At 41.0% G+C, this 22,667-nt stretch overlaps 1 protein-coding gene across 3 annotated transcripts in view; it reads right to left on the bottom strand.

Moving 5' to 3' along the window:
• CSMD1 (CUB and Sushi multiple domains 1) overlaps positions 1–22,667 on the bottom strand; it is a 1,334,105-nt gene that overhangs the window by 613,233 nt on the left and 698,205 nt on the right. For all 3 annotated transcript variants that reach the window (XM_077309265.1, XM_077309276.1, XM_077309285.1), the window contains one exon: positions 13,824–14,018. In XM_077309265.1, coding sequence (XP_077165380.1) covers positions 13,824–14,018 — 195 coding nt within the window. The remainder of the gene's footprint in view (positions 1–13,823; positions 14,019–22,667) is intronic.

Raw genomic sequence — 22,667 nt, 5'->3', positions numbered from 1 at the left:
GAGAAATGACATGCCAATACTTCAGTGCACAAAACTAATACAGAGATATTGATTTCCAGTGAGGTCAACATCAATGCTAGATTTCGACTAAATCATAAGTGACCTTGGAACTGGAAGAGGCATGTTCCAACACAAACACACACACACACACACACACACCATTAAGGGTCATTGCTGTCATCCTTTTTAAAGGCACAGTATCTATCATGCATTTAACAACAAATGATACATAACATGTAACAACGATGATTTTTTTTACCGCTCAAATGCTTGTTCCTTTGCTTCTGCCAAATAGCAGTTGAGATAGATTATCAAATGTTTTCTAGGCTAAAAGAACAGGCCACAAAAGGCTAGGCCAGTGTGGTGTAGTGGTTAAGAGTGGCAGCTTCTAATCTGATGAGCCGGGTTTGATTTCCCATTCCTCCACATGCAGCCAGTTGGGTGACCCTGGACTAGTCACAACCTGATAGTGCTGTTTTGACCAAGTAGTCCTGTCAGAAGCTCTCCCAGCCTCAGGTTGCTCTGTTGTGGGGAGAAGAAGGGAAGGCAATTGTAACCCGCTTTGGGTCACCTTCAGCAGCAAAACGTGGGGTATAAAAACCAAGATAATTTCTGCATGAGAAATTTGCCCCTGCACAGCTTCTCATTGCTTGCGGGTTTTAGTGCTGCTTCCACATGACATTAGCAGCAAAATGTGCAGGAGTTGGTCCACGTTTTCATCTGGTTTCCTCCACAATGAGGGAAATCACAAAAAAAACGATTTCCCTGTCTTGTCGCGCTGCAAATTGGGGCGCAAACAGAGCCATCTTGTTTGAAGGGAAACACATGCAACAATCTTGGTAGTGTTTTGCCTGCCCTCGCATCCTCCCTCCCCTCTCCATTTCTGGATCAATCTTTTTAAAATAGCACAGTTTGCATTGCTACAGGACTGCAAAGCAACATGCCCTCAGTAGAAATAAAATGCTTTCTTTGTTGTGCAAGGTAATATTGGGAACGGGAAATTAAAACATATTCTTGTTTGTGTTTTCTGGGAACAGGGAAAGAAGGGGTAGTGTGTAATGAAGCAGCCATCTTCCTATTAGCATGACGTCCGTGCTCTGTGTTTTAAATCTTTATTGTGAACATACAAACATTGGCGTCCAGTTCCCATGGCCAGCCTATCTACCCAAACATAAAAAGAATCCTTTATACAAAGTATCCCGCAAAAAATATTTATTTCCTGGAAATATTCAAAATACACTGGTATTAGGATCCAGGATTTTTTGGGAACCCCCAATTTATTTTCATTTCAATATGCCCAAACTGCGGGGGGGGGGGAATGGGGGGATGATTTGCACACCCCTAAGTATAACTTAGACTACTCCTTAGAAGGCCAGATTCTGAAGATGAAACTCAAATACTTTGGCCACCTCATGAGAAGGAAGGACTCTCTGGAGAAGAGTCTAATGTTGGGAGCAACTGAGGGCAAAAGAAGAAGGGGATGAAAGGGGATGAAATGAGGTGGCTGCCTTAGGGGCAAAAATATTTTAAAATAACATTAAGTCTATTGTTCAGATCTTATAGATTCATTTTGGGGGTGCAGAACAAAAACTACCCCTAATAATGGACAATGTCTCCAAAACTGTGAAAGAAAAGATGGAAAAATGAATAAATTCAGCCACATCATTAACTAAATGTTCTTGAATTTTCTTTAAAGATGCATATTTTATGGGAAAATTACATCCCATTGGTAATTTCTCTAGTCTCTCATCTCAATGTTTATGTTTAGGCTTCTCTTGGGGACTGCCAACATCAGAATATTGTTTTAAAACCATAACAAGTGCTGTTAAGAATGCAGGTGTGGATTACATGGATTTTTCTACATGACATAGCCTTCCATGTGGTAAGCAATTCTAAGTGTCACAACTAGGGTTTGGGGGGGGGGGGTCAGTCTTTGCCAGTTTTGGCCTATTGGACCTGGGAAAAATTTAGTATTCCTGAAAATATTTGGGTCCAAATACCTATTCTTTTCAGATTGAGGATTTTTCAGAAATCCTGAATTTTTTTTCAGGTTCAATAGATACAAGGAAATTTGTGTACTAAAAGCCAGGATCAGCTGGGGAGTGGGACCTGAGAGTTCTGTGCTGAAAGAGCCGACCCCCAGGCTGACTCCCATTACAGCTCAATTTATACTGAGCTGCAAAGGGAGACAGCCACAGCCCAAGTGGGATGAAGCTGTCAGCTGCCACTGCTGGGGCTGATCCCAAGCTGCCCCCTTACAGCCATTTTAAACTGAGCTGCAAAGTGAGGCAGCCTCAGCCCCAGAAAAGTGGAGCTGTCAGCTTGCAATCATTTCAGCCTTAAAGTGGGGTGGGTTCACTTGTCTGCTGTGAGGGTGGGATGGCATCAAGCCATCAGGATCCTTTTTAAGCCTCAAATTGGAGGGAGGGAAGGGAAAAAAATAGAGATTAAATGGCTGCCTGCCATTTAAAACTAAAAGTTGATGGACAGAGCCATCAAGCTGCTAGGTTTAAATGGATGGCAGCCATTTCAATGATCCATTTCTCCCCCTTCCAGAAGTAGGGGAATAAAATGAAGTGCAGACATGGCTTGCAGCATATCCAGCCTTCCAGCAGGTAAGGTGCACCCACCCACTGTACGTCTAGAAGCGTTGTAATTTATTTCAGGGATCCCTTTCATATTCTTCCTTTTGGAAGGGGGGGGGATGGAGGGTTAAATGGCTGCCATCCATTATAATTTTACAGCTGAGGAGAGTTCCTGTCAAGCTGCTATGCTGAGATGACCAGCAGCCATTTCAGTATTCCATTTCACTTTCCCTTCTTTAAACCTAACAGCTGATGAGAGGACCTATCAAGTTGCTAGATTTAAATAGCCTTCAGCCATTTAGTGGTCTGTTTTGCTTCCCCTTACTTGGATGGGTCGAACAAAATGGACAGCTGATTGGTATAATCAGTTTTTGGGGGGGTCAGCTATACTGGTAGCTGAAACATATCAAAATATCTGTTTTCAGCATAGAAAATACTGAAAAATACTAGTAAGGTAGGGTATTATTCAGTGTGGGTGAGCCAAATGTGCACATCTAGTCATGACTAGAGATTAGAAGAGTTAGTATGGAACCAGTGCATGTTTCTCTGCTCTTGGACTGTCCACTGTGTATAACAGGACTAATATTTAGCTTTTCCCCCAGTTTGCTTATCTAAATGGAAACTACTAATGGATTAATCTTACTTGGCAGAAATAAACTGAATTTAGCAGTTAAAATAATCCCTTAACATTTAATTTAGAATCAGATTGTTGTTGTTGTTGTTGTTGTTGTTGTTGTTGTTGTTGTTGTTATGGTTCCAGTCAACCATTATACGACAAAGTCCTATTTGACAGATCATATTAGGATTTGTTTTGCTTTATTACATTATCACAAATCAGACAGAAACACAGCTGTATTTTAATATTACACAGAACACAGAGGCAGTAATTAGAGATGCCACAAGTCCATTCTTTCTCCCCCTGCCTTACCGTTCATCACCAGCAATAGAGTAGATGCAATTAAAAACCTGACTGACATATTATAAAGCACTAGCAAGTGACATATTGTCATTTCAAGTCACATTATGTAAGGCTTATCAATTTTTTAAAAAATTGCAGTTTTAGACAGCTCTAAATGAACCATGAGCATACATTATTTAGCAAGACTTATTAAAAGTATCCGCAAAGAAGCTACTAGTTCTTTATTAGGTGGCATCTTCTTAAATTCTCGAGGAACGGTTTCGTTTTTTTTAATTAGGCAAAATGATATAGTTACTTTACTCAGTAAAATAAAAAGGTGGGGGTTCTAAAGAGGTCTGCCCTAGACTCCTATAACTTCTATCATTTATATATTACTAGCAGTTTATTTAAATTCTATGTTCTGTAGTGACATTTTAAAATATCTAATTGTCATCATTAAATCATGTGTGTCTGTGCCAAACTGACAATTTATGAAGTTAACTCATACAATTTTGAAACATCCCAATTAAAATGCTTCATTGCAGCCTTTAACAATAGGATAGTTTTCTTTGTAATGCGATCAAAACACAAAACCATTGAAGGCAGAACTGATGGTGAGCTGGCTACAACATGGACCCAGGGAGCAACCCCATCCCACTCTGTTAGGACAGGTGAGACAAACTTGTTCCACTGTGTGTTATAGAAGGGACAAGAAAGGTCTTCCTCTTTTCCTGCTGCCTTCAACTTTTCCTGGCATTATTGTCTTTTACAGTGATTCTTGTCTTCTCATAATATGAGGAAAATATGTTTAATTCTTTTGGCTTCTAAGGAGAGTTCAGGGTTGATTTGATCTGGAACCCAATTATTGGCCTACTGGTGTTCTATGGGAGAAAACTCTCCTCCAACTAGGGGTGGGCGCTTTGGCGTCCAAAGCAGCCATTCATGCCTGAAGCAGCCAGCACCACGACACGCTGGGGAGGGGAGGGGTGGGTGCCTGTGTGCCCGCCAGTGTGCTGGCGCTGGCGCCCCCCCCCCATGCTGCAGGCTGCTTCAGGCACTAACAGCCGCTTTGGACACCGAAGCGCCAAACCCTACCTACAACACCATGTTTTAAATGAAGAAGAGGTTTCTATTCCGTAACTATTTTAATCTTGGTCACCAGTGACATACAAGTAAGGTAGATACATTTTAAGAATTTTGCTACTCATGGTCAGAAAGAGCTACAGAGCCTGTATTCCTTGGATGTATGCGATTAAAAATCTAAGAAAACCCACAGGCAACCTAATAGTATGCATGTATATACAAAAGGTTGAGCACCGAGGAAGGCCTTGGAGGTTGAAATGTATTTAATCCAAGTTTAATACAGCTCAAAGTTATCAGCCTAGATATACTGAAATATTTTTCCCCAGTTTGCTTATCTAAATGGTCCTGTTTTATTGGTTCAAGGATTTTAATCTAGGAATATTGAAATGTGTCCGGTTATATAGACTCAGAGCCGTAAAGAAGGGTGGTATAGAAATGAAGGGCGGTAAATAAATAAATAACTAAACAAACAAACAAACAAATAAATAGTCACCACTGAAAGCTCAGATTTTTTCAATGTTTTTATAGCATAATTTTTGTGCACTTTACAATGAAAAAATAAATATAGATTTTTTTCTCTCACACTCAACCTTTGGATAGAAAACTTAGATAATTTCTTTTCGAAATGAAGACTAAACTGTTTGCCTTGTATAAGATAACATAACGTCATTACTGCCATGTGATAGCATATATCTGTATTACTAGCCAATTAAGACTCTCACCATTATGGCTGCTACAGGTGTTACATTGGCTTTGTAATTAAGCTAGAGTCTATTATGTAATGTTCCTACTGTTCCAACCATTATATTTTTACTAGGGGCAAAGCCAATTGCAGCCAGGAACACAACGGAAGCTAGGCCCCCATACCCTGCCCTGGGCAGGCCAGCCAAGGTCCCCCTGCAGCCCTCAAAAGTCCCACTGAGGCCTCTGCAGGCCAATGAGGGACATTTTTTGGGTGGGGGAAAGCGCTGGTGGAGACCCCGCTCCCTCTTGCCCACAAAAGGAGTGTCCATCACAATGGTCAGGGACTTAGATCTGGGAGGACATGCTAGCCCTCATGCCAGCTAAACAACCACCAAGGCAGTGGAAGAAGATCAGAGATTCTGTTAACCACTTCCCCTCTCTAGTCTGTGGTCTATCGAAGCCTTCCCACTCACAATGCTCTAGAAGGTGTTCTGGCTAATAATTTTAGACAAATCAGACTTTTTAGAGTAGTCTCCAAAACACACTAAAGATTATAAATTTTAGTGAGCTGATATAATAACATGAGAAGCCATGTTGGATGAGCCCAATGACCCATTCAGTGAAGCACTACAGCACTTTGTGTCACACAGTAGTCAAAATCCAGGTGCCATCACAAGGTCCACCAGAGAGGCAGAACTCCAGAAGTTCTCCCACTGTTGCCAGCTAATCCCCAAAAATACACAGCATCACCATCCCAAACACAGTATTTCATCTACTTTATGGCTAATCTCTTCTCATGGATCTCTGCTCCATATGACTATCCAGTGAAGCTGTCTATGCTTGTAGCCACTCCCCCTTCTTGTGGCAGTAAATTTCATGTGTTAATTACTTTTTGAGTGAAGTACTTTTGTTCACTGAGCAATTCTAAGTCTACTACTCATTAATTTTACTGATTGTCCACAAGTCCTTGTATTGTGAGAAGGACAGAAAGGACTTTTACTGTCTTCTCTATCTCATGCATAGTTTCGTAAACCTCTATCATGTCATCACTCAATCATAATTTCTCAAGCAAAAAGCCCAAATATCTTTTAATTTCCTTAGTACAGAAAGTGTCCCATCCCTTTAATCAATTTAGTTACCCTTTTCTGCACCTTTGCCAATGCTATAATATTTATTTTGAGATACAGTAACCAGAACTGTATACAATACTCCAGATAAAGCCACACCACAGATTTCTACAGGGACAGTATGATACTGGCTGATTTGTTTTCAATTTCCTTCCTAATAATCCCCAGCATAGCATTTGTCTTTTTTATTGCAATCACAGTGAGTCAACATATTCAGTGAGTTATCTACCATGACTCCTGGTAAATTACCTCCAGTTACCTCTTTTAACATCCTAATCCATTGTTGTTCCTCTATATAGTTATTAAACAGCCTAGGGGGTGGGACGTGTCTGGCTGTCCAAGTTGGAATAGGGCCAATCAGGGTGCAGCCAGCTTTGCCCTGATTGGCCCTGCCCCTGCAGCTCCCGGCTTCAGTCCCTGGACTCTAACCTCTTTGGTCTCAGACACCTCAGTGCCTGGAGACAGCAGCAGGTAAGGGGAGAGGGCCCTGGGCAAAGGGTTGTGGTAGAGGCCTTGCTAATGAGGGCCTCCTGGCCTGCTAGGCTGAGCCTGCTGATGAGGGCCTCCCAGCCTGCTGACTGCCTGCTAAGGAGCTCTGTCCCGGCCCTGCTAACGAGCTGCCCAGTCCCCACCCGCCCCACTTGATCTGGCTGAGAGCTGCTGCCCAAAGCCACCTTAAGCTGCCTGGCCAGGGGCCAGGCAAGGGAACCCTTTCAAGGCCCATTCTTATGAATGGGCTTTGACGCTGGTATATTTATAATTAGGAATTTTGGCTCCAATGTGCATTATTTTGCACTTGCCCTTAATAGCCCCCTCTAGAGCACTTCATAGTTCTCCCTGATTCCCACCACCCTGAACAATGTGCCTCTCCTTTAAGGTAGCGATTCCCCAACCTGTGGGCCGTGGACCACATGTGGTCCGTTGACTAATTGGAGGTGGGCCGCGAAGGACGCCTTCTCCCCCCCCCTGGCCCTTTACTTCATCCCCTCCGGCCCTTTACAACACACTTCGGGTGTCATTGTCTCCCATCACTCCCAGATGGGACTATCTCGTTGCAGAGAAACAAGCTCAGGGTTCCCATTGATTTGTCATTGCCATGATTTAAAATTTCCATGAAAATAAAATGTTCCTTATGTTCATTGTTGTGTTGTGTCTGTATCTTATTTTGAAGGGATGTTTAAACATTACCATAGCAACCAGAGTCAGAGAGCGTTAGGGCAGTGGTTGAGAGTAGAGGAGTAAACTACCCCCCCCCCGGGCCTCAGGAAAATTGTCAAGCGTTGAGTGGTCCCCAGTGATAAAAAGGTTGGGGACTATTGCTTTCTTTCTAAAACCAACCAGGTTTTTTATTCAGGAGCTCACTGTTTAACTATTTCAGCCTGGAATTTATTTAAATCTATTACTGGTCTGTTCTTATGTTTCTATCCTGGGCTGTTATACTTTCTTTATTATTCCAACAATAATATACAAGAATTATTTTCTCTCCCTGCTTTTCGACAAAAGGAGCTATTTTAAAAAAAGATCAATCCTAGTACTATGCAAGGTACCACGATGCCAGTTCCTTTTCTGAAAAACTCCTTTGGAAGCACATTTATTTTGAAAACAGAGTTCCATCACCAGCTCTGCTGATCCAAGACTTCATATATCAATGGACCTGGGAAGGCAGTGGAGGTTAGCCACAGTGTGTTAAGCTTTTCTTTACATAGCAATCCCAGGGACTTGTTAGCCTTTTACAGTTCTTCATTAATAGGCCAATTAGATCAAATATGCATTCTCTTGACAGGCCACGAGTGTTTTATTAGATTGAGGATTGCTAAATTTGTTCAGATAGCTCAGAAAACTCACGGCTGGCATATAAAACACAACAGAGAGTCCTGTGCGTCTGATAATCTTATTTGATAATTCATATCTTGGCACCATTCCTAAGTTTTAAAAAAATGTTTCCTGAGTTACAATTGTCTGTTCTTTGTTTTTAAAATATGGATCAGAAGCTAATATTATAATACTGTATAAGTATATATTACTGTAAATATATCTGGATGCTGGGTCTTATTTGTTGTATAGATTATAGCAGGTTTAGCTATGAGTTATAAAGTACATCTATTTTAACACACTGAAGATCTCCATAGCTTCAAGTAGTACTGACTTTAAAAGAGAGGTAGCAAGACGGGATATACAATATTTTATTATTAACTGTTTCAATTATTTTAGCACAGTATCTGGGAAAAGTACAAGATTCACTACGAATGCTTAAGAAGTTGCATTTTTCAAATTATACACACATTTGAGAATATATTCAGACTTGCAAAGTGGAATTTACCATAACATTAAAGCATTATAAAAGAATAGCAGGCCACTTTTTAAAACATTCTTTATATCAGTGGTCCCCAACCCGTGGGCCGCAGCCCGGCAGGCATCAGCGCCAGGCCATGGCTCCTTCTTCCCTCCCCCCCGAAGTGAGAAGCTCGCCAGGCCACGAGCAAATCGGCCGCCAAAGCTCGCAGCCCGGCAAGCTTCTCACTTCGGGAGGGGAGGGAAGAGAAGCTTGCCGAGCCGCAAGCTAATCGTCCGCTTTAGTGGCCAATTTGCTTGTGGCCCGGAGGGGCCGGGAGGAGAAGCCGCGGCCCCCGGGCCGCCCTCTCTGCAGACTACTCTGCAGCGGTCCGCGACAAGCGGAAGCTTGCCGACCGCTGCTTTATATCATCACTGGGTAGGAATGTTGTAAATTTCTCAGCAAACCTGTTTGGCAGACAAGCTAAACTTGTTCAATATTCACTATCACTCACGTAATCAGAAGATTAATGAAAACAGAGTACCTTACCAGAAATTGTTTGAGAACTTAAACTTGAAGATTCAACTCCTGAAACTTGTTATCATGTGTTTTGTTTATTTTGAAATAGAAGCTATTTGATTATACTGGCAAAATGTTCTTATTTACATTTTTTCTTTGCCTCTCACAGGCTCATTTTTTCTTTACTCTCCATGTGGGGGTTTGGAGAGCTTCAGGAATTAAAACTGAACAACAGGCATCAGTTTCCCCTGGAGAAAGCAGCTGCTTTTGAGGGCAACCAGTCCTCCAACACCCCCCCCCCCATTTTCTGGAGGCAGGGAGGGCAGAGAAGAGCTGGGCATGGAGTGCTACTATGGTAGGCCCTCAGGCTGCATCATGGCCAAGCAGGCCTGTTTCTGCTCCCCTCACTGCTCTCTGGAGGCAGGGATGGTGGGGAAGAGCATTTGCCCAGCCAGGCATGGAGAGCCGCTAGGGTGACTTATTGTCAGTGGGGCCAGGGAGCAAGGTCACTTCTTCTTCCACCCAGGTAACTACCTAAAAGAGGCAGGAAGCAGGTGGAGGAGGAGGACAGGTGAGATTGGCCTCAGTGGGAGGAATGCCCTCACCCTATTGGGGATATATCTCCCACTGAGGACCAATCAGAGTGCACTTGTCTTGTCTGTATTGTCTCAGGTTTATACACAGGCTCTGGTTGAGACTAGACAAATGTCTTTAGGGTCAGAGATCCTTAGCAAGTTGGTATTACAGGATCACAGTGCTCACTGGAGCTTTCAGTCAGAGAGGTGGTCTTGTAGATATGCAGGGCCCAGAACACGTAAAGCCTTGAATTTTTAAACAAAATCCAAATGTGATTAGGGCTAAAGATGATCTATTATTTATTATTATTTATTTCATCGGTTTCTATACCATACCATACCTTCCTTCCTTCCTTCCTTCCTTCCTTCCTTCCTTCCTTCCTTATTTCATCGGTTTCTATACCATCCGTCTCGTTCACCCATCTCAGGGTAATGAACAGCAAGCATTCATTACATAATAAATCAATTCAATAATAAAATCTATAAACTCTAAAATCAAAGTATTAAGAATGGTCAGAGTTACCAGCATCAACATTATATTCCAGGCATAAGTGAACTGATGAAAATGTCAGAAGGCAGGAGGAATATGAAAGAAGGGATGGGCGGAGGCCTGGTGGATCTCAACCAAAAGTCTGGCATTAGAGATCCATCTTACAGGACCTGTATAATGCAGTAACTTCAGTCAGGGTCCTAGTGTCCCTCAGGAGGTCATTCCACCAGGCATGAGCCACTGCTGAGAATGCCCTGGCTCTAGTTGAAGCCAGACAAATTTATTTATTGGCAGAGTTCCTTATCAAGTTGGTATTACTGGATCACTATGCTCTGTGGGGCTTGTATTTAGGGAAGCGGTCCTGCAGATATGCAAAACGCAGACCGTGTAAGGCCTTGAACCAGATCCAGAACTCAACCAGAAGCCAATGCAGCTGCCGCAACAACAGTCTTATATGGGCTCTCCAAGGTGCTTAAAAGATATACTGGTAAGTATGGCTTATGCCTAGAATGTTGAAAAGTTACTACTAGTTTTATGCATAATCTTCATCCGTAAGGTTTTGTTGCTCGCTTTACCTCTTGCAGCAGCCATTTTATGGCTGAGGTCATCTAATGTGGCAGCAATTTCTTGTCTGTGCCCATCACGTTGTGTCAGAATTCCACTGGTATTCATAATCTCAAAATGAGTGGAGGCATCTGTCCTAGATAGTTCCTTATCAGCAGACAGTAAGTACCAGAGTCTTTGGGGCATATAAAAGAGTGCCTTTTCAATGACAGCCCCCGAATTATGAGGGAACTGCCCCAGAAATGTGCTCTTAATCCCCACCACTGATAATTTTTAGGAGGCAACAGAAGACAGTTTTATTTAAATCTGCTTTTGACTGATTTGGTTTTTATTTATTGGCAGTCCAAACTGGAGTTTTAAAATCCAAATTGTGACCTTCTATGTGTTTCTTAAATTGTTTTATTTATATTGTTTGATGAAATGTTTTAATAACTATTATATTGAAAGCCACCCTGAGTTCCACAAAAGACAAAGGGAGCTACTGTATGTTTTAAATGCATTAAAAAAAAAACTTTAAAAAAACGTCTGCATGCAGCCCATTCCTGCAAGAGCACGTGAACAGGTTGCAAACACCTCTTTAATTAGCTGCCTGATCATCACTGCTGAATGGAAAATAACCTGAAGGGGCAGGTGGTTGAGCATTCCTATCAGCAGGTCAGGCCTATGAGTTCCACCATGATTTAGTAAGAGTCATGCTATTGTCATCTTCACCATTTTCATTTCATAGTTAATAGGTGGTAGTTTATATGAAATAAAAGAAGAAAGGGGGTCAGAGATGGAAAAATTGCAAACAGTAAACATCTTGTGTTTCAGTGACTACTTTAGACCAAAAGTAGTTCTGGTATAATATACTGCTAGAGACGAAATTAGATTTTCCTCAGTGCAATGTTGTACAGAAGCAAGGAAGGCACAAATCAGGCAGCCAGGCTTGTTTGCCCAGGAAATCAAGTGACGCCACTTATAAGCATGATCAACCCTACCTCATATTTTCTGACTGACCCCAAAATCACTCTTCCATCATCAGTTTGTAGGAGGCATTAGCTAAAATTTTGGCCCACTCAGAATTCTCGATTCTGTTACCAAATCAGAGCTACGAGGAGAAGGGTGCTGTCTATGCTACACCACATGGTTAAGGAAAATAGGTCCTACTATATAAAGGATGATCTCATAGTAGGATTAGATACAGATGTTGAGACATAAAGATGCATAAGCTGAAGCAGTGTTGAGACTTAAAGGTTATCAGTAAAATTCCAGCAAGAACTCAGACAGGCAACACCTCAGTGCCTGCCTGTGTCACCACACTGTGAACATGGAAGCCTGGAAAGGGAGTGGATGTGAAAGGCCTCCCTCAATGAAGTTATTTATTTGTATTTATTTTGAGATTTTTGTGCCACCCTTCCCCAAAGGCTCAGGGTGGCTCACAACATGCCAATACAGTAAAACATTTAACAGTTTACATTAAAGACCAAGGAGCCCAGTGCCTTCTCTCCAGTGGGAGGGAGGGAATGTAAAGTGCTATGGTATTGTTGGCTAAGTGGCGTGCTGATGTTGTTGTCTGTGTAGGGAAGCCAGTTGTTGGCGATGTTCTCTGGGCCTCAACAATTAGCCTAGTGGAAAAGCTCTGTCTTACGGCCCTGTGGAACTGTTTTAAGTCTCACAGGACCCTGATCTCATTTGGAAGAGTATTCCACCAAGCTAGCGCCAGGGCAGAAAAGGCGACTGGCTCTGGTTGAGGCCAGTTTGACGTATCTGGGTCTAGGATAGGGATCCTGAACAGAGTTTGTATGCTTGATCACAGATTTATCTGAGGGGTACAAGGGAGAAGGCAGTCCTGCAGGTATGAAGGTCCTAGATCATTTAAAGGTAAAGCTCAGTCTGGAGCTAATGCAGCTAGGAGAGCACTGGTCAAATGCATGCTCTCCACTTGGTTGCCGTAAGGACCTGGGCACCTGCATTCAGGACCAGTTGAAGTTTCCAGATCAGATACAAGAGTAGCCCTATGTAAGACTATAGCTGCAAAGAGTGCAAAAGGTGCTTCTGTGAGAAGAGGATCTCTCTGACCTAAACCCAATCAGAGTTAATTGCAATGTAAAATATTGATTGATTAGGACAAGCCACATTAAGTAAAATCAATAAAGATGTGACCATTGATTCAGTCCACAATTCTCTGTCTTGCCAACTCATTTGTGAAATGCATGTGCGATGTTCAACAGATCATAAGACAAATTAGACCCTTAGGTTTCTAAACCTCAGAACACCAACAGAAAACCTGCGACAATAATCACTTATATTGTCCACAGTATGTATAACTGGAAATCTCACCAACTATGTGATGATATTTCCAGTAATGCCTATTACACCCAATTAAATTATATTTTAACTCAGCTTTGTCAGAATTATTTAAGGATACTACAAACTTATATATGGATAGAGAACAGTAACTATCTAGTTAGAAAGCCTTCTCTAGTAGTTATCAGAATTAAGCACAGAACTAATGAAAAAGGTAGTAGGAAAGAGACAAGGCATGGCAAATTTTCAGAAATCAACAAGATGTATTCTGGCTACTTGATCACGCCCTTCAATTAAATGTAACCAAAAAACTTAAAAAAAAAACAAGTCTGGTAGATGCAAACATACACACATACACAGAAAGAGAGAAATCATTCTTAATTGTCCCTGCCAATTAATTTCTACCAGGCTTCGATCTTGTTCCGGTTTTTAGTTCCAGAAGCCATAACTGCTCAAAATGGATTATCTTATTTGTATTATCTGAATAAATTAGTTTGTATTTTTCCAGTTAGCATATTGATCCACATCAGGCCAGGCATATATTTTCATTATATCATCCCATGGATTTCAATCTATTTCCACTTTTCCACTTTAGTTGTATTCTCCAAATAATATTTTAGGAATCCTGTTAATAGTCATGGTTCTCACCAAAATGTAGCAATACTTCAAATGGGTTTTGTATAATCATTTGGTGAGCCTAAATTAATACTTCATGTCAAAGTGTATAGGAATCTTACCTCTGCAAAATGGAACTGGAAAATCCCATGATGCTCCATTTCCAGGACTCATGATGCACGTCAACATAGCATGCCCTTCCAGGATATAGCCGGAAATACAGCTGTATCGAATTTTGTCTCCAATATTGAATCTTGTTCCATCAAGAACTCCTTTAGGTATTTCCCCAGGGTTGCCACAGGTATGGCTAGGCAGCACTGTTGAGAAAAGAAAATAGATCTAGCTAAAGTGAAATATACAACATAAAGCCATCTATACCAATGAAGTCATAAATTTATTTGTGCTGCAAATATACATCTCATAATTCTGCTCAAATTTCATTTAGAAGAAATACGTTGCACTTAGAATAACGGAATACCTGGAAATGAACAGATGTTGATAAACTAGTTGATATATTATGAATGCATTTTTATGTAAAAATGCAGCACACACTTTCACTGAACATACATTCAGGAAAACATCACAGCTGTTTGGTTTACAAACTTGGATTTCTAGAACATATTTGTTCAACCAAGATGCATTAAATTTTTACCACTGACCAATGAGACTTTTATCAGCTGTTATCACATTATTAGCATTTATGTTAGGACAGAGCTGAATCTTCTTGAGATCATTTGCATGCTATAAACCTGAATCCTCCCTTTAGTTGATTCTAAAAGCTCACTGAGAGAACTGGATTTTTCTTTGTGCTGTGAAAAAGGAAGGCATCCATGCAATCCACAGGCAAAAATGAGTCCTTCTCAGGCTGTACTGCAATGGAACACCTTTCCCTGTCTTATTGTGTTGTACTGCTAGATACGGCCCACTGTGAGATGATGTGATATTCACATATTCACTAAGCAATTGTGGAAAACGTTATGATCCAAATAGGGATGCTAGTCCCATGGGACCTAGGGCTCCCCCAGTTTTACAGCTCATCTCCAGGCAACAGAGATCAGTTCCCCTGGAGAAAATGGCTGCTTTAGAGGGTGGACTCCATGGCATTATATCCACTGAGATTCCTTCCCCTCTTCAAATATCACCTTCTCCTGGCTCCATCCCCAAAGTCTTCTAGGTATTTCCCAACTCAGAGGGCGCAACCGTAGATCCAAAACTGTGATATAATGTCACTTCTCTGCATCTGCAATTTTGTTCAAATAGCTGCAAAAGAAAGAAGCAAATATGCCAGGGGGTTGGAGGCCATTTCATACGCCATAATTCCTCCAATTTTCACCAACATATTGTTTACAGCAGTGTTAGTCAACCTGTGGTCCTCCAGATGTCCATGGACTACAATTCCCATGAGCCCCTGCCAGCGTTTGCTGGCAGGGGCTCATGGGAATTGTAGTCCATGGACATCTGGAGGACCACAGGTTGACTAACCCTGGTTTATAGTACTTTGGATTAGCTCCACAAATCCAAACAAATATACGTAAGAAGATTCAGGATCTAAACCACCTTAAAAAAAATCTCTTTTATATGGATGACACTGAGTGGCAAGCCACACTAGTGGGTACATCCCACTGGGCAGCTCTTATGCATAACCCCCTGAAAAAGGAAATAGGCAACAGTATAAATATATGTTGTCAGACAATTCCACTTCTACTGCTTCATCTCACACTTCTGGCCAATTCCAGGTTAAGGTTTCACAAGGCAGTTTCTAACTAAACTAGACCATGCTCTTCAGAGCTATTTTCCAGTTTTGACTGGGTAGGAAAATTCTTCTCAATAGACGATCTATTTACTTTTCTGGCCTGAATGGGAGTCTTCTCTGGTCTACCCACTCTTTGTCTGTGTTAAATCAGAAAGTTCAGAAAGCCGGTACTCAACTATTCTCAGATATGACTGAAACTATAAATCTCTCCTGAGCATTCAGCACTCAAGTCTTTCCCTGCTCATTCAAATTTCATGAAGTGGCCTGTCACTCAAGGCTCTCTGTTTATATACTTGTCATAGGGACTGACTTGAAAAAAGTTGAAAATTCAATTTGTTCAGAATGCTGATGCCTGTATGTGTTTAAGTTGCAAAGGAAATACGGTATGTAAATATACATATGCTTCTGACCACAACTGTATATACACGAATAAATGTGTATACATATGCTTTTCTGATTGTGATGAAAATGTGCACATATGGTTGGGTATTTCACAACTGCTGACCTACAGCAATAATTTGCAATTGGATTGTCTTGGGCACACAGAAGAATTTAGTTATGAATGACTGTATTGCACACAATGCTATAATATACAACCATTTATGGGTGGAGCCATAAATGGAAAATAATGCATCACGTTTTGGAGTAACTAAAGTTGCAATATATGTTGTAGGCACCACTCATTGAATTGCATGTTGTTCTCAATTGTCTCCTTTTCCAGCATGTTCAGACATTGTTGAAACATCTCGATCTCCAATCCTTCCATTTGGTGTCACCTGCAAATTTAATGAATAGTCTCTCCACCCCCTTATCCAGATCCTTGATAAAAATGTTGAAAAGTGCCAGGCCCAGTACCAAGCCTGGTGTCACCCCACTACCTCCTTCAAATCTGATGAAATGTAAGGACAGTTTATATGGCTGAGAAACAAAGGTTGTTACTTTACCATAAACATTTGTTTTCACAAACTGGTCACTATGATTTCTTCAGTAATGTATACTAGTATGCTTTGCAAGAAAAAATAGCATTGAACAATAAAAATTGTTAGGCACAGAGAGAAAAGGTTTGTCGTGTTGAAATATGTGGTATATGGAAACTGGTAATTAGGACCCTTGTTTATATTTCAGGTGCTATTAGACAACCAAGATTCAAAGAGATATCTTGAACAGACTTTTCTTGTTATTTTCTCTTTTAATACAATTCCAGAGAAACATGGCATATATATGGATAGAGTTTCATCACAAACCTACTTTCTGAAAGTGTTGTTTATACAAGTCAGCTTTCCAGTGCATTTTATGAGTGGGTGTGTGATGTGAAAGTGCATTAATCCCAGGTATTTTACATTTGACAAAGTGACTTTGGAAGGAGAGAGGTTTCATAGCAAATCTACAGCTTATTTACAGACCTGCCAAATATACAATGACTGGGAAGGGTGAACATATGTCAAAATTGCACCCCCTTATCCTGGTTGCTGTCTTTGTAAAGAAACTTGTGCCTGGCTACAGTGCCTACCTGCCTAAACTACACCTGCCAATTGCCACAGAAAGTAGTGAGGGCTGCCCCTGCAAGGTTAAGGCTGGTGCGTCCCTTGCAAGCACCTCACCAAACAGAAGACAGCTGATGATCTTAGAATGGCAGTTATGTTCAATCAAACATGGAACGGCGCACAAGATGCCGCTGTCTGCTACGATCAAGGTTTTTGATTACATCGCTCATGTAATTTTTTTTTTCCAGAATATGACTGAAAGTACATTTAAGCGGCTATAGAGGACTCGGAATACAATCTCTGGATAGATATCTAAAATGTATTATGATGGTTACATAACTATGCAACAGAGGAGAACATTTTATTATCTCAGTTACAGCTGTCTCTTCAGGTACATACAATTCAAATACAACCAACGGAACAGTGAGATTAAAAAAAAATACAGGCAAGATAGGTACAATCTCATTAAATAAATAGGGCCTTTTGCAGTGTTTGATATGCAAGGTTATCCTTATCTTATCATTAGGGAAACTCCACTTATGTTCTTTTACAGGGTTTATAAAATATATAAATGCTTTTTATTATAATGATCACCTGCTGTGAAAGAACTTGATCAGTACAGCATCATCTTCTTATCTTGATTAATGCAGCATTATATTTTATTGTTTTGAATAATAAAGATGACACTGCATTAATCAAGATAAATCAAGATAAAATATAAATGGGTTAAAAATACTCTCAAGCAAACCCCGGAGTTCCACTTAACACATCCATAAGCAGCAATAGAAGACTTGGACTAGACCCCAATACACAAGCCCCTCACACTCTCCAGAAAGGTGCCGTGGAGTAATCCCAAAACTTTTGGACACATGAGCAAGGATGCTTCTTCAGGCAAAACCCAAATTTTTGAAATAAATAGGTTCAATCCCCAACACACATCCAGTTAGGATTAGGTAGCAGATGATGTGAAAGGCCTTTATCTCAGTTTCATAGACCAATGATTTCCCTTATTACAAGGCAGTCAAAGATTTTCATACTTCTTAAAAAAGCGACAACTACATGTAAATTCTCTGCATGATCTGGTACTCTAATACAAACAGATGTTTCAAGTGTTGTGGCCAGGGAACTGAATCTGTACATGCTATCATGATGCACCAAGCACATAATGTCCTCTCATTCTTTGTTCATGATGTGCTAGGCATTGCCCTAATCTTGTTTTCCCTCTCTTTGCAAGAAATACTCCTCTTTGGTTGGTGTCCAGGATTTTCTTTAGGTCAAAGGTTCCCAACAGTTTTGAGCCTGTGGACTTCTTTTAAATTCAGACAAAGGTTGGTGGGAACAGATACAAAATAGGTGCCGCAAGAGATGGAGACAACCACAAAATTTCAAGAAGTTACATCATGCATAAAACTAATAATAATTCTTCAACATCTGAGGCAGATGTTCTATTTAACAGAGTGCCTTTAAAAATGAACATACTGTTTGAAATATTTAAATTATTTCCTTTCATATACAAAATGTACATTCAGTCACACAGTGTGTGTGCTGCCAAAGCAATTAAAAAAAAATCTGCACAGAAAGTGAGGTTTCTAAAGGTCAGTCGCTCTGCTGGGCAAAAAGCCCTGCCAGGCCTTGCTTACTTTCTAAAAACACTTGACGGGTACCAGGAAAGTTGGTTGGAGGGTGGCATGTTGGGAACCCATGCTCTCGGTGCTGCAATGCAATCAGCATGCACTTTTTCTTGTTGACCAAGAATCATTACAATGCCAAGCACTTCGCTATTATCTGGATTTCCTGGTTCTAGAATTTATCCGTAAACACATCACCCACCTTGCTAAAATACAGTATTTTAATAAAATGGAAATTTATATGGGGTCACCAGCCTGAAGGGGATTGGCCATAAGCAAATCAGAGAAATCTGTGGTGTATGGGATCCACCAGAGCCAGTGTAGTGTTAGCTTAACAGAGTTAGCATAACAGAATAGAGTCGGAAGGGGCCATATAGGCCATCTAGTCCAATCCCCTGTTCCATGCAGGATCAGCCTAAGGCATCCGTGATAAATATCTGTCCAGTTGCTTTTTGAAGACTGCCAGTGAGGGGAAGCTCACCACCTCTTTAGACAGCTGATTCCACAGCTGAACTATTCTGACTCTGAAAATCTTTTTCCTGATATCAAGCCAGTACGTCACACTTGGATCTGGAATACCCAACTCAGATCCCCACTTTGTTATGGAAACTTGCTGGGAGAACTTGTATCAGTCAGTCAGTTTATCCCAATCTACCTCATAGGGTTCTTCACAAGATAAAATAGAAGAATGGAAAATAATGTAAGCTGTTTTCATAGAATCATCTTTGACTGCTCCTGCAGAGCAGAAGAAATAAAAGAGTAAGCGCAATGTGGGAGGAGATAGGACGGGCTCTGTGCGGGATAAAAACTCAGGGGGCCCAATCAGGAGCCGTAAAGCGGCTCCTGATTGGGCCCCCCGAGTGTCCATCCAAGGCCAAGTGGCCAAGCCTTGGCCCCCCTTGGCCACAACACAGGCCCCAAGACAGATCCTTGGGGTACTCCACTTGTCACTCTTTTCCAAAAAGATGCTGAACCATTAACAAGTACCCTCTGGGTACGATTTGTCAACCAGTTATTGATCCACCTGACAGAATTAGGATCCATACTGCATTTTACCAACTTGTGAACAAGAATATCATGTGGAACCTTATCAAAAGCTTTACTGAAATCCAGATAAACTATGTCCACAGTTTGAGTTTCCATTATGAAGAAATGTGATGTATAAATGAAGCGGAGGAGCTGTGTAATGTAGTACTTATGAGCAGTGGCTTCTAATCTGGCTAGCTGGGTTTGATTCTCCACTGCTCCACATGCAGCCACCTGAATGACCTGACAGTGCTATTCTGACAGAGCAATAATATCAGGGCTCAGACTCACCTACCTCACCGGGTGTCTGTTGTGGGGAGAGGAAGGAAAGGCAATTATAAGCCACTCTGAGACTCCTCTGAGCAGTGAAAAGCAGGGAACAAAAAACAACTCTTCTTCTAAATGAATAAACAATCAATAGGATCTAAAAATTCTCCTGAGCAATTGTCTTTACATGCTTCCATTTAAATTTTCTTTGGCAGAAACCATTCTAGAAGATGGTTTTAACCTGACAGGCAGAGAATTTCACAAAACTGTGATTGACATTCATGCTCACCTTGTTTTGAAATGCCCATTTTTGATAACTCTTTTGATTACCCTAAAGATAACTTACAAGTTTCATACAGCAGCTGCATTTGCCAGAGCAACCAGGTAACTTCTGATCACAGATGCTTGATTACTGTGCTCCAGATCAACATGGGATTGGGTCTTTTAATAGGCTGTGTGTGCTATTTTTTGCATCTGTGCAGGTGGATGTATTCCTCCCACTTCTTTCTTCTTGTTTCCCATAGCCTCGATACTTTTCTATAACAGAGCACACACACTGTGGCAGGCAATTGCAAATGCTTGACTGCACGCCATTGCTACAGAATAAGAATGAAAATGTGTTCTAACTTGCTTGCTGTCAAGCTCATTAAGAGGGTTCCCTTTCCCTTTCTCCAAGAAAATTAGTAAACCAAGGACAGAACAGGCTCTGCATAATGGATGAGGACATACCAGCAATCATGCTTATGATGGCGTTTCATAGAGACCACCTGACTTGCATTGCTCTAAAACAAAACAAAAACAGTAGTGACTAAGCAGAAACCAACACCATCAAACCCTGCAGAATTTAGCAAAGAGTTTACAGGCCATTTCAAGTATGTGTGTGTACAATCCATGAAATGCTGTTATATCCACACCATTCAGAAAACAATCCCAGATGGCCTGTCTAAGATCATCTCCTTCTAATATGAAAGGACAACAGCATTTCCAGTGTGCTAGTTTGAGTCCTGCTTTAAGATAAACAGCATTGTTTCATTGCCAAGAACTGGATTGCTTAGAGCGGACTGTTTTTACAGAAGCATCCCTGTAGATGCACACCCAGGATTCAGCCGCAAAGCTCAATGCAGGTCAGGTTGAACTGACACATTTTCTCCCACCAAAATGGGTGGGTGGGGAAATGGATAATTTCAAAAGCCTTTTACAGTTGCCAAAATCTATCTTCTACCATTCACACAGAGATCTGGTTTGTATTCTTTTCCTTCCCTTCCAAAACTTGATGTGGCAGAAGTTGCCAGTTACAGCTGTGAATGGTTATCTGTGTTTGGGGGCACACCTGGGGATACAAGCCCAGTGTAAAAATGTACTATGTTTACCTCCAGATAAAATAATGGCATTTTAATCAATTGACTAAGATAGTCACGTCAAGTCAATGGAGTTTTAAGGGTACTTAAAATGTGCCCTTGACTGCATCCAAATTCAGGATGAACACTATCCTGTTTGCCACAACATTTGAAAAAGCTCATGCAGTAACTGCTGACAGCAGCAGTACCCTTCTTTCTATGAAGTCTAATTACACGGGGGAAAATATTTAAATACTCTAGTGCGATTGACTCACTATTGGATGATACATAGCTAAATAGGGCTTTATTAGGACACAGCTGCAACACATCTTCTCACCATCCTGTTCAATGTTTTTTTTAAACAATGTACATGAGCAAAACTTTTGTAGCTGAGATAGATCATGTAACCATCCAGTTAAAAATTCATGGATAATATGGATAATTCCCCCGTTTCAGATGCCAAACACACATGATCTAAGACTATAAACTCCCCCCCGCAAAAAAAAACCCTCTTGTATACAATTTTGTTAATGAGCATTGACTCCCTAGTCCAGGGCCCCTCTCATTAGGCAATGGCTGAATTGTGTGTGAGGCTGCGATTTGCTGGTGCTGCCTGTCGATTGCTGGGGGGGGGGGGAGAACTACCTTGCTTAGAGCTCCTCTCACCACGTGATAGCTTAATTTTTTATAGGTTGCTGCTTGCGAGCGCAATCTGTCAACATGGGGGAGGGGGCAGACAGGTTACAAACTTTCCAGGCATTGGCTATGGATTTGGGGGTACTGTTGGCTCAGAAAAAGACAGAGGGTTGCAGCTAGGAATCTGGCTGGATTCCTCCTTGAGAATTTCATATTTGCACGATGACAAGTTTTTTGCAAGATGACAAGCTAACCACCTTGACATTGTTCTTGGACTCCACCACTGGCAAGGCAAACTGCATTTTGTGGGATCTTCAGGTTCTTTTAGGGCACTTCAACTTTGCCTATAACATGGTGTCTCCAGGCAAAACCTTTTATCTCAGCTGAACGAGGGGTTTAGATAGTGTTTTTCACCTGTTGCCTTAACGTTGATTTTGATACAATGTTGATATTGATATTAATTGGTTTTAAACTGGGTTTTTAACTATGGGATTTTATTGTAAATTATTATTTTCTGTAATCCGCTGTGAGCCTAAGGGAGCGGCGGTATACAAGCTAAATAAATAAGAAAGAAAGAAAGAAAGAAAGAAAGAAAGAAAGAAAGAAAGAAAGAAAGAAAGAAAGAAAGAAAGAAAGGAAGGAAGGAAGGAAGGAAGGAAGGAAGGAAGGAAGGAAGAAAGGAAGGAAGGAAGAAAGAAAGAAAGAAAGAAAGAAAGAAAGAAAGAAAGAAAGAAAGAAAGAAAGAAAGAAAGAAAGAAAGAAAGAAAGAAAGAAAGAAAGAAAGAAAGAAAGAAAGAAAGAAAGAAAGAAAGAAAGAAAGAAAGAACCTTTTGCG

The sequence above is a fragment of the Paroedura picta genome, chromosome 1 (genome assembly GCF_049243985.1).
Source record: "Paroedura picta isolate Pp20150507F chromosome 1, Ppicta_v3.0, whole genome shotgun sequence".
NCBI lineage: Eukaryota > Metazoa > Chordata > Lepidosauria > Squamata > Gekkonidae > Paroedura > Paroedura picta.
Note: the sequence above shows the minus strand (reverse complement) of the source record. Positions and strands in the feature narration are given on the sequence as shown.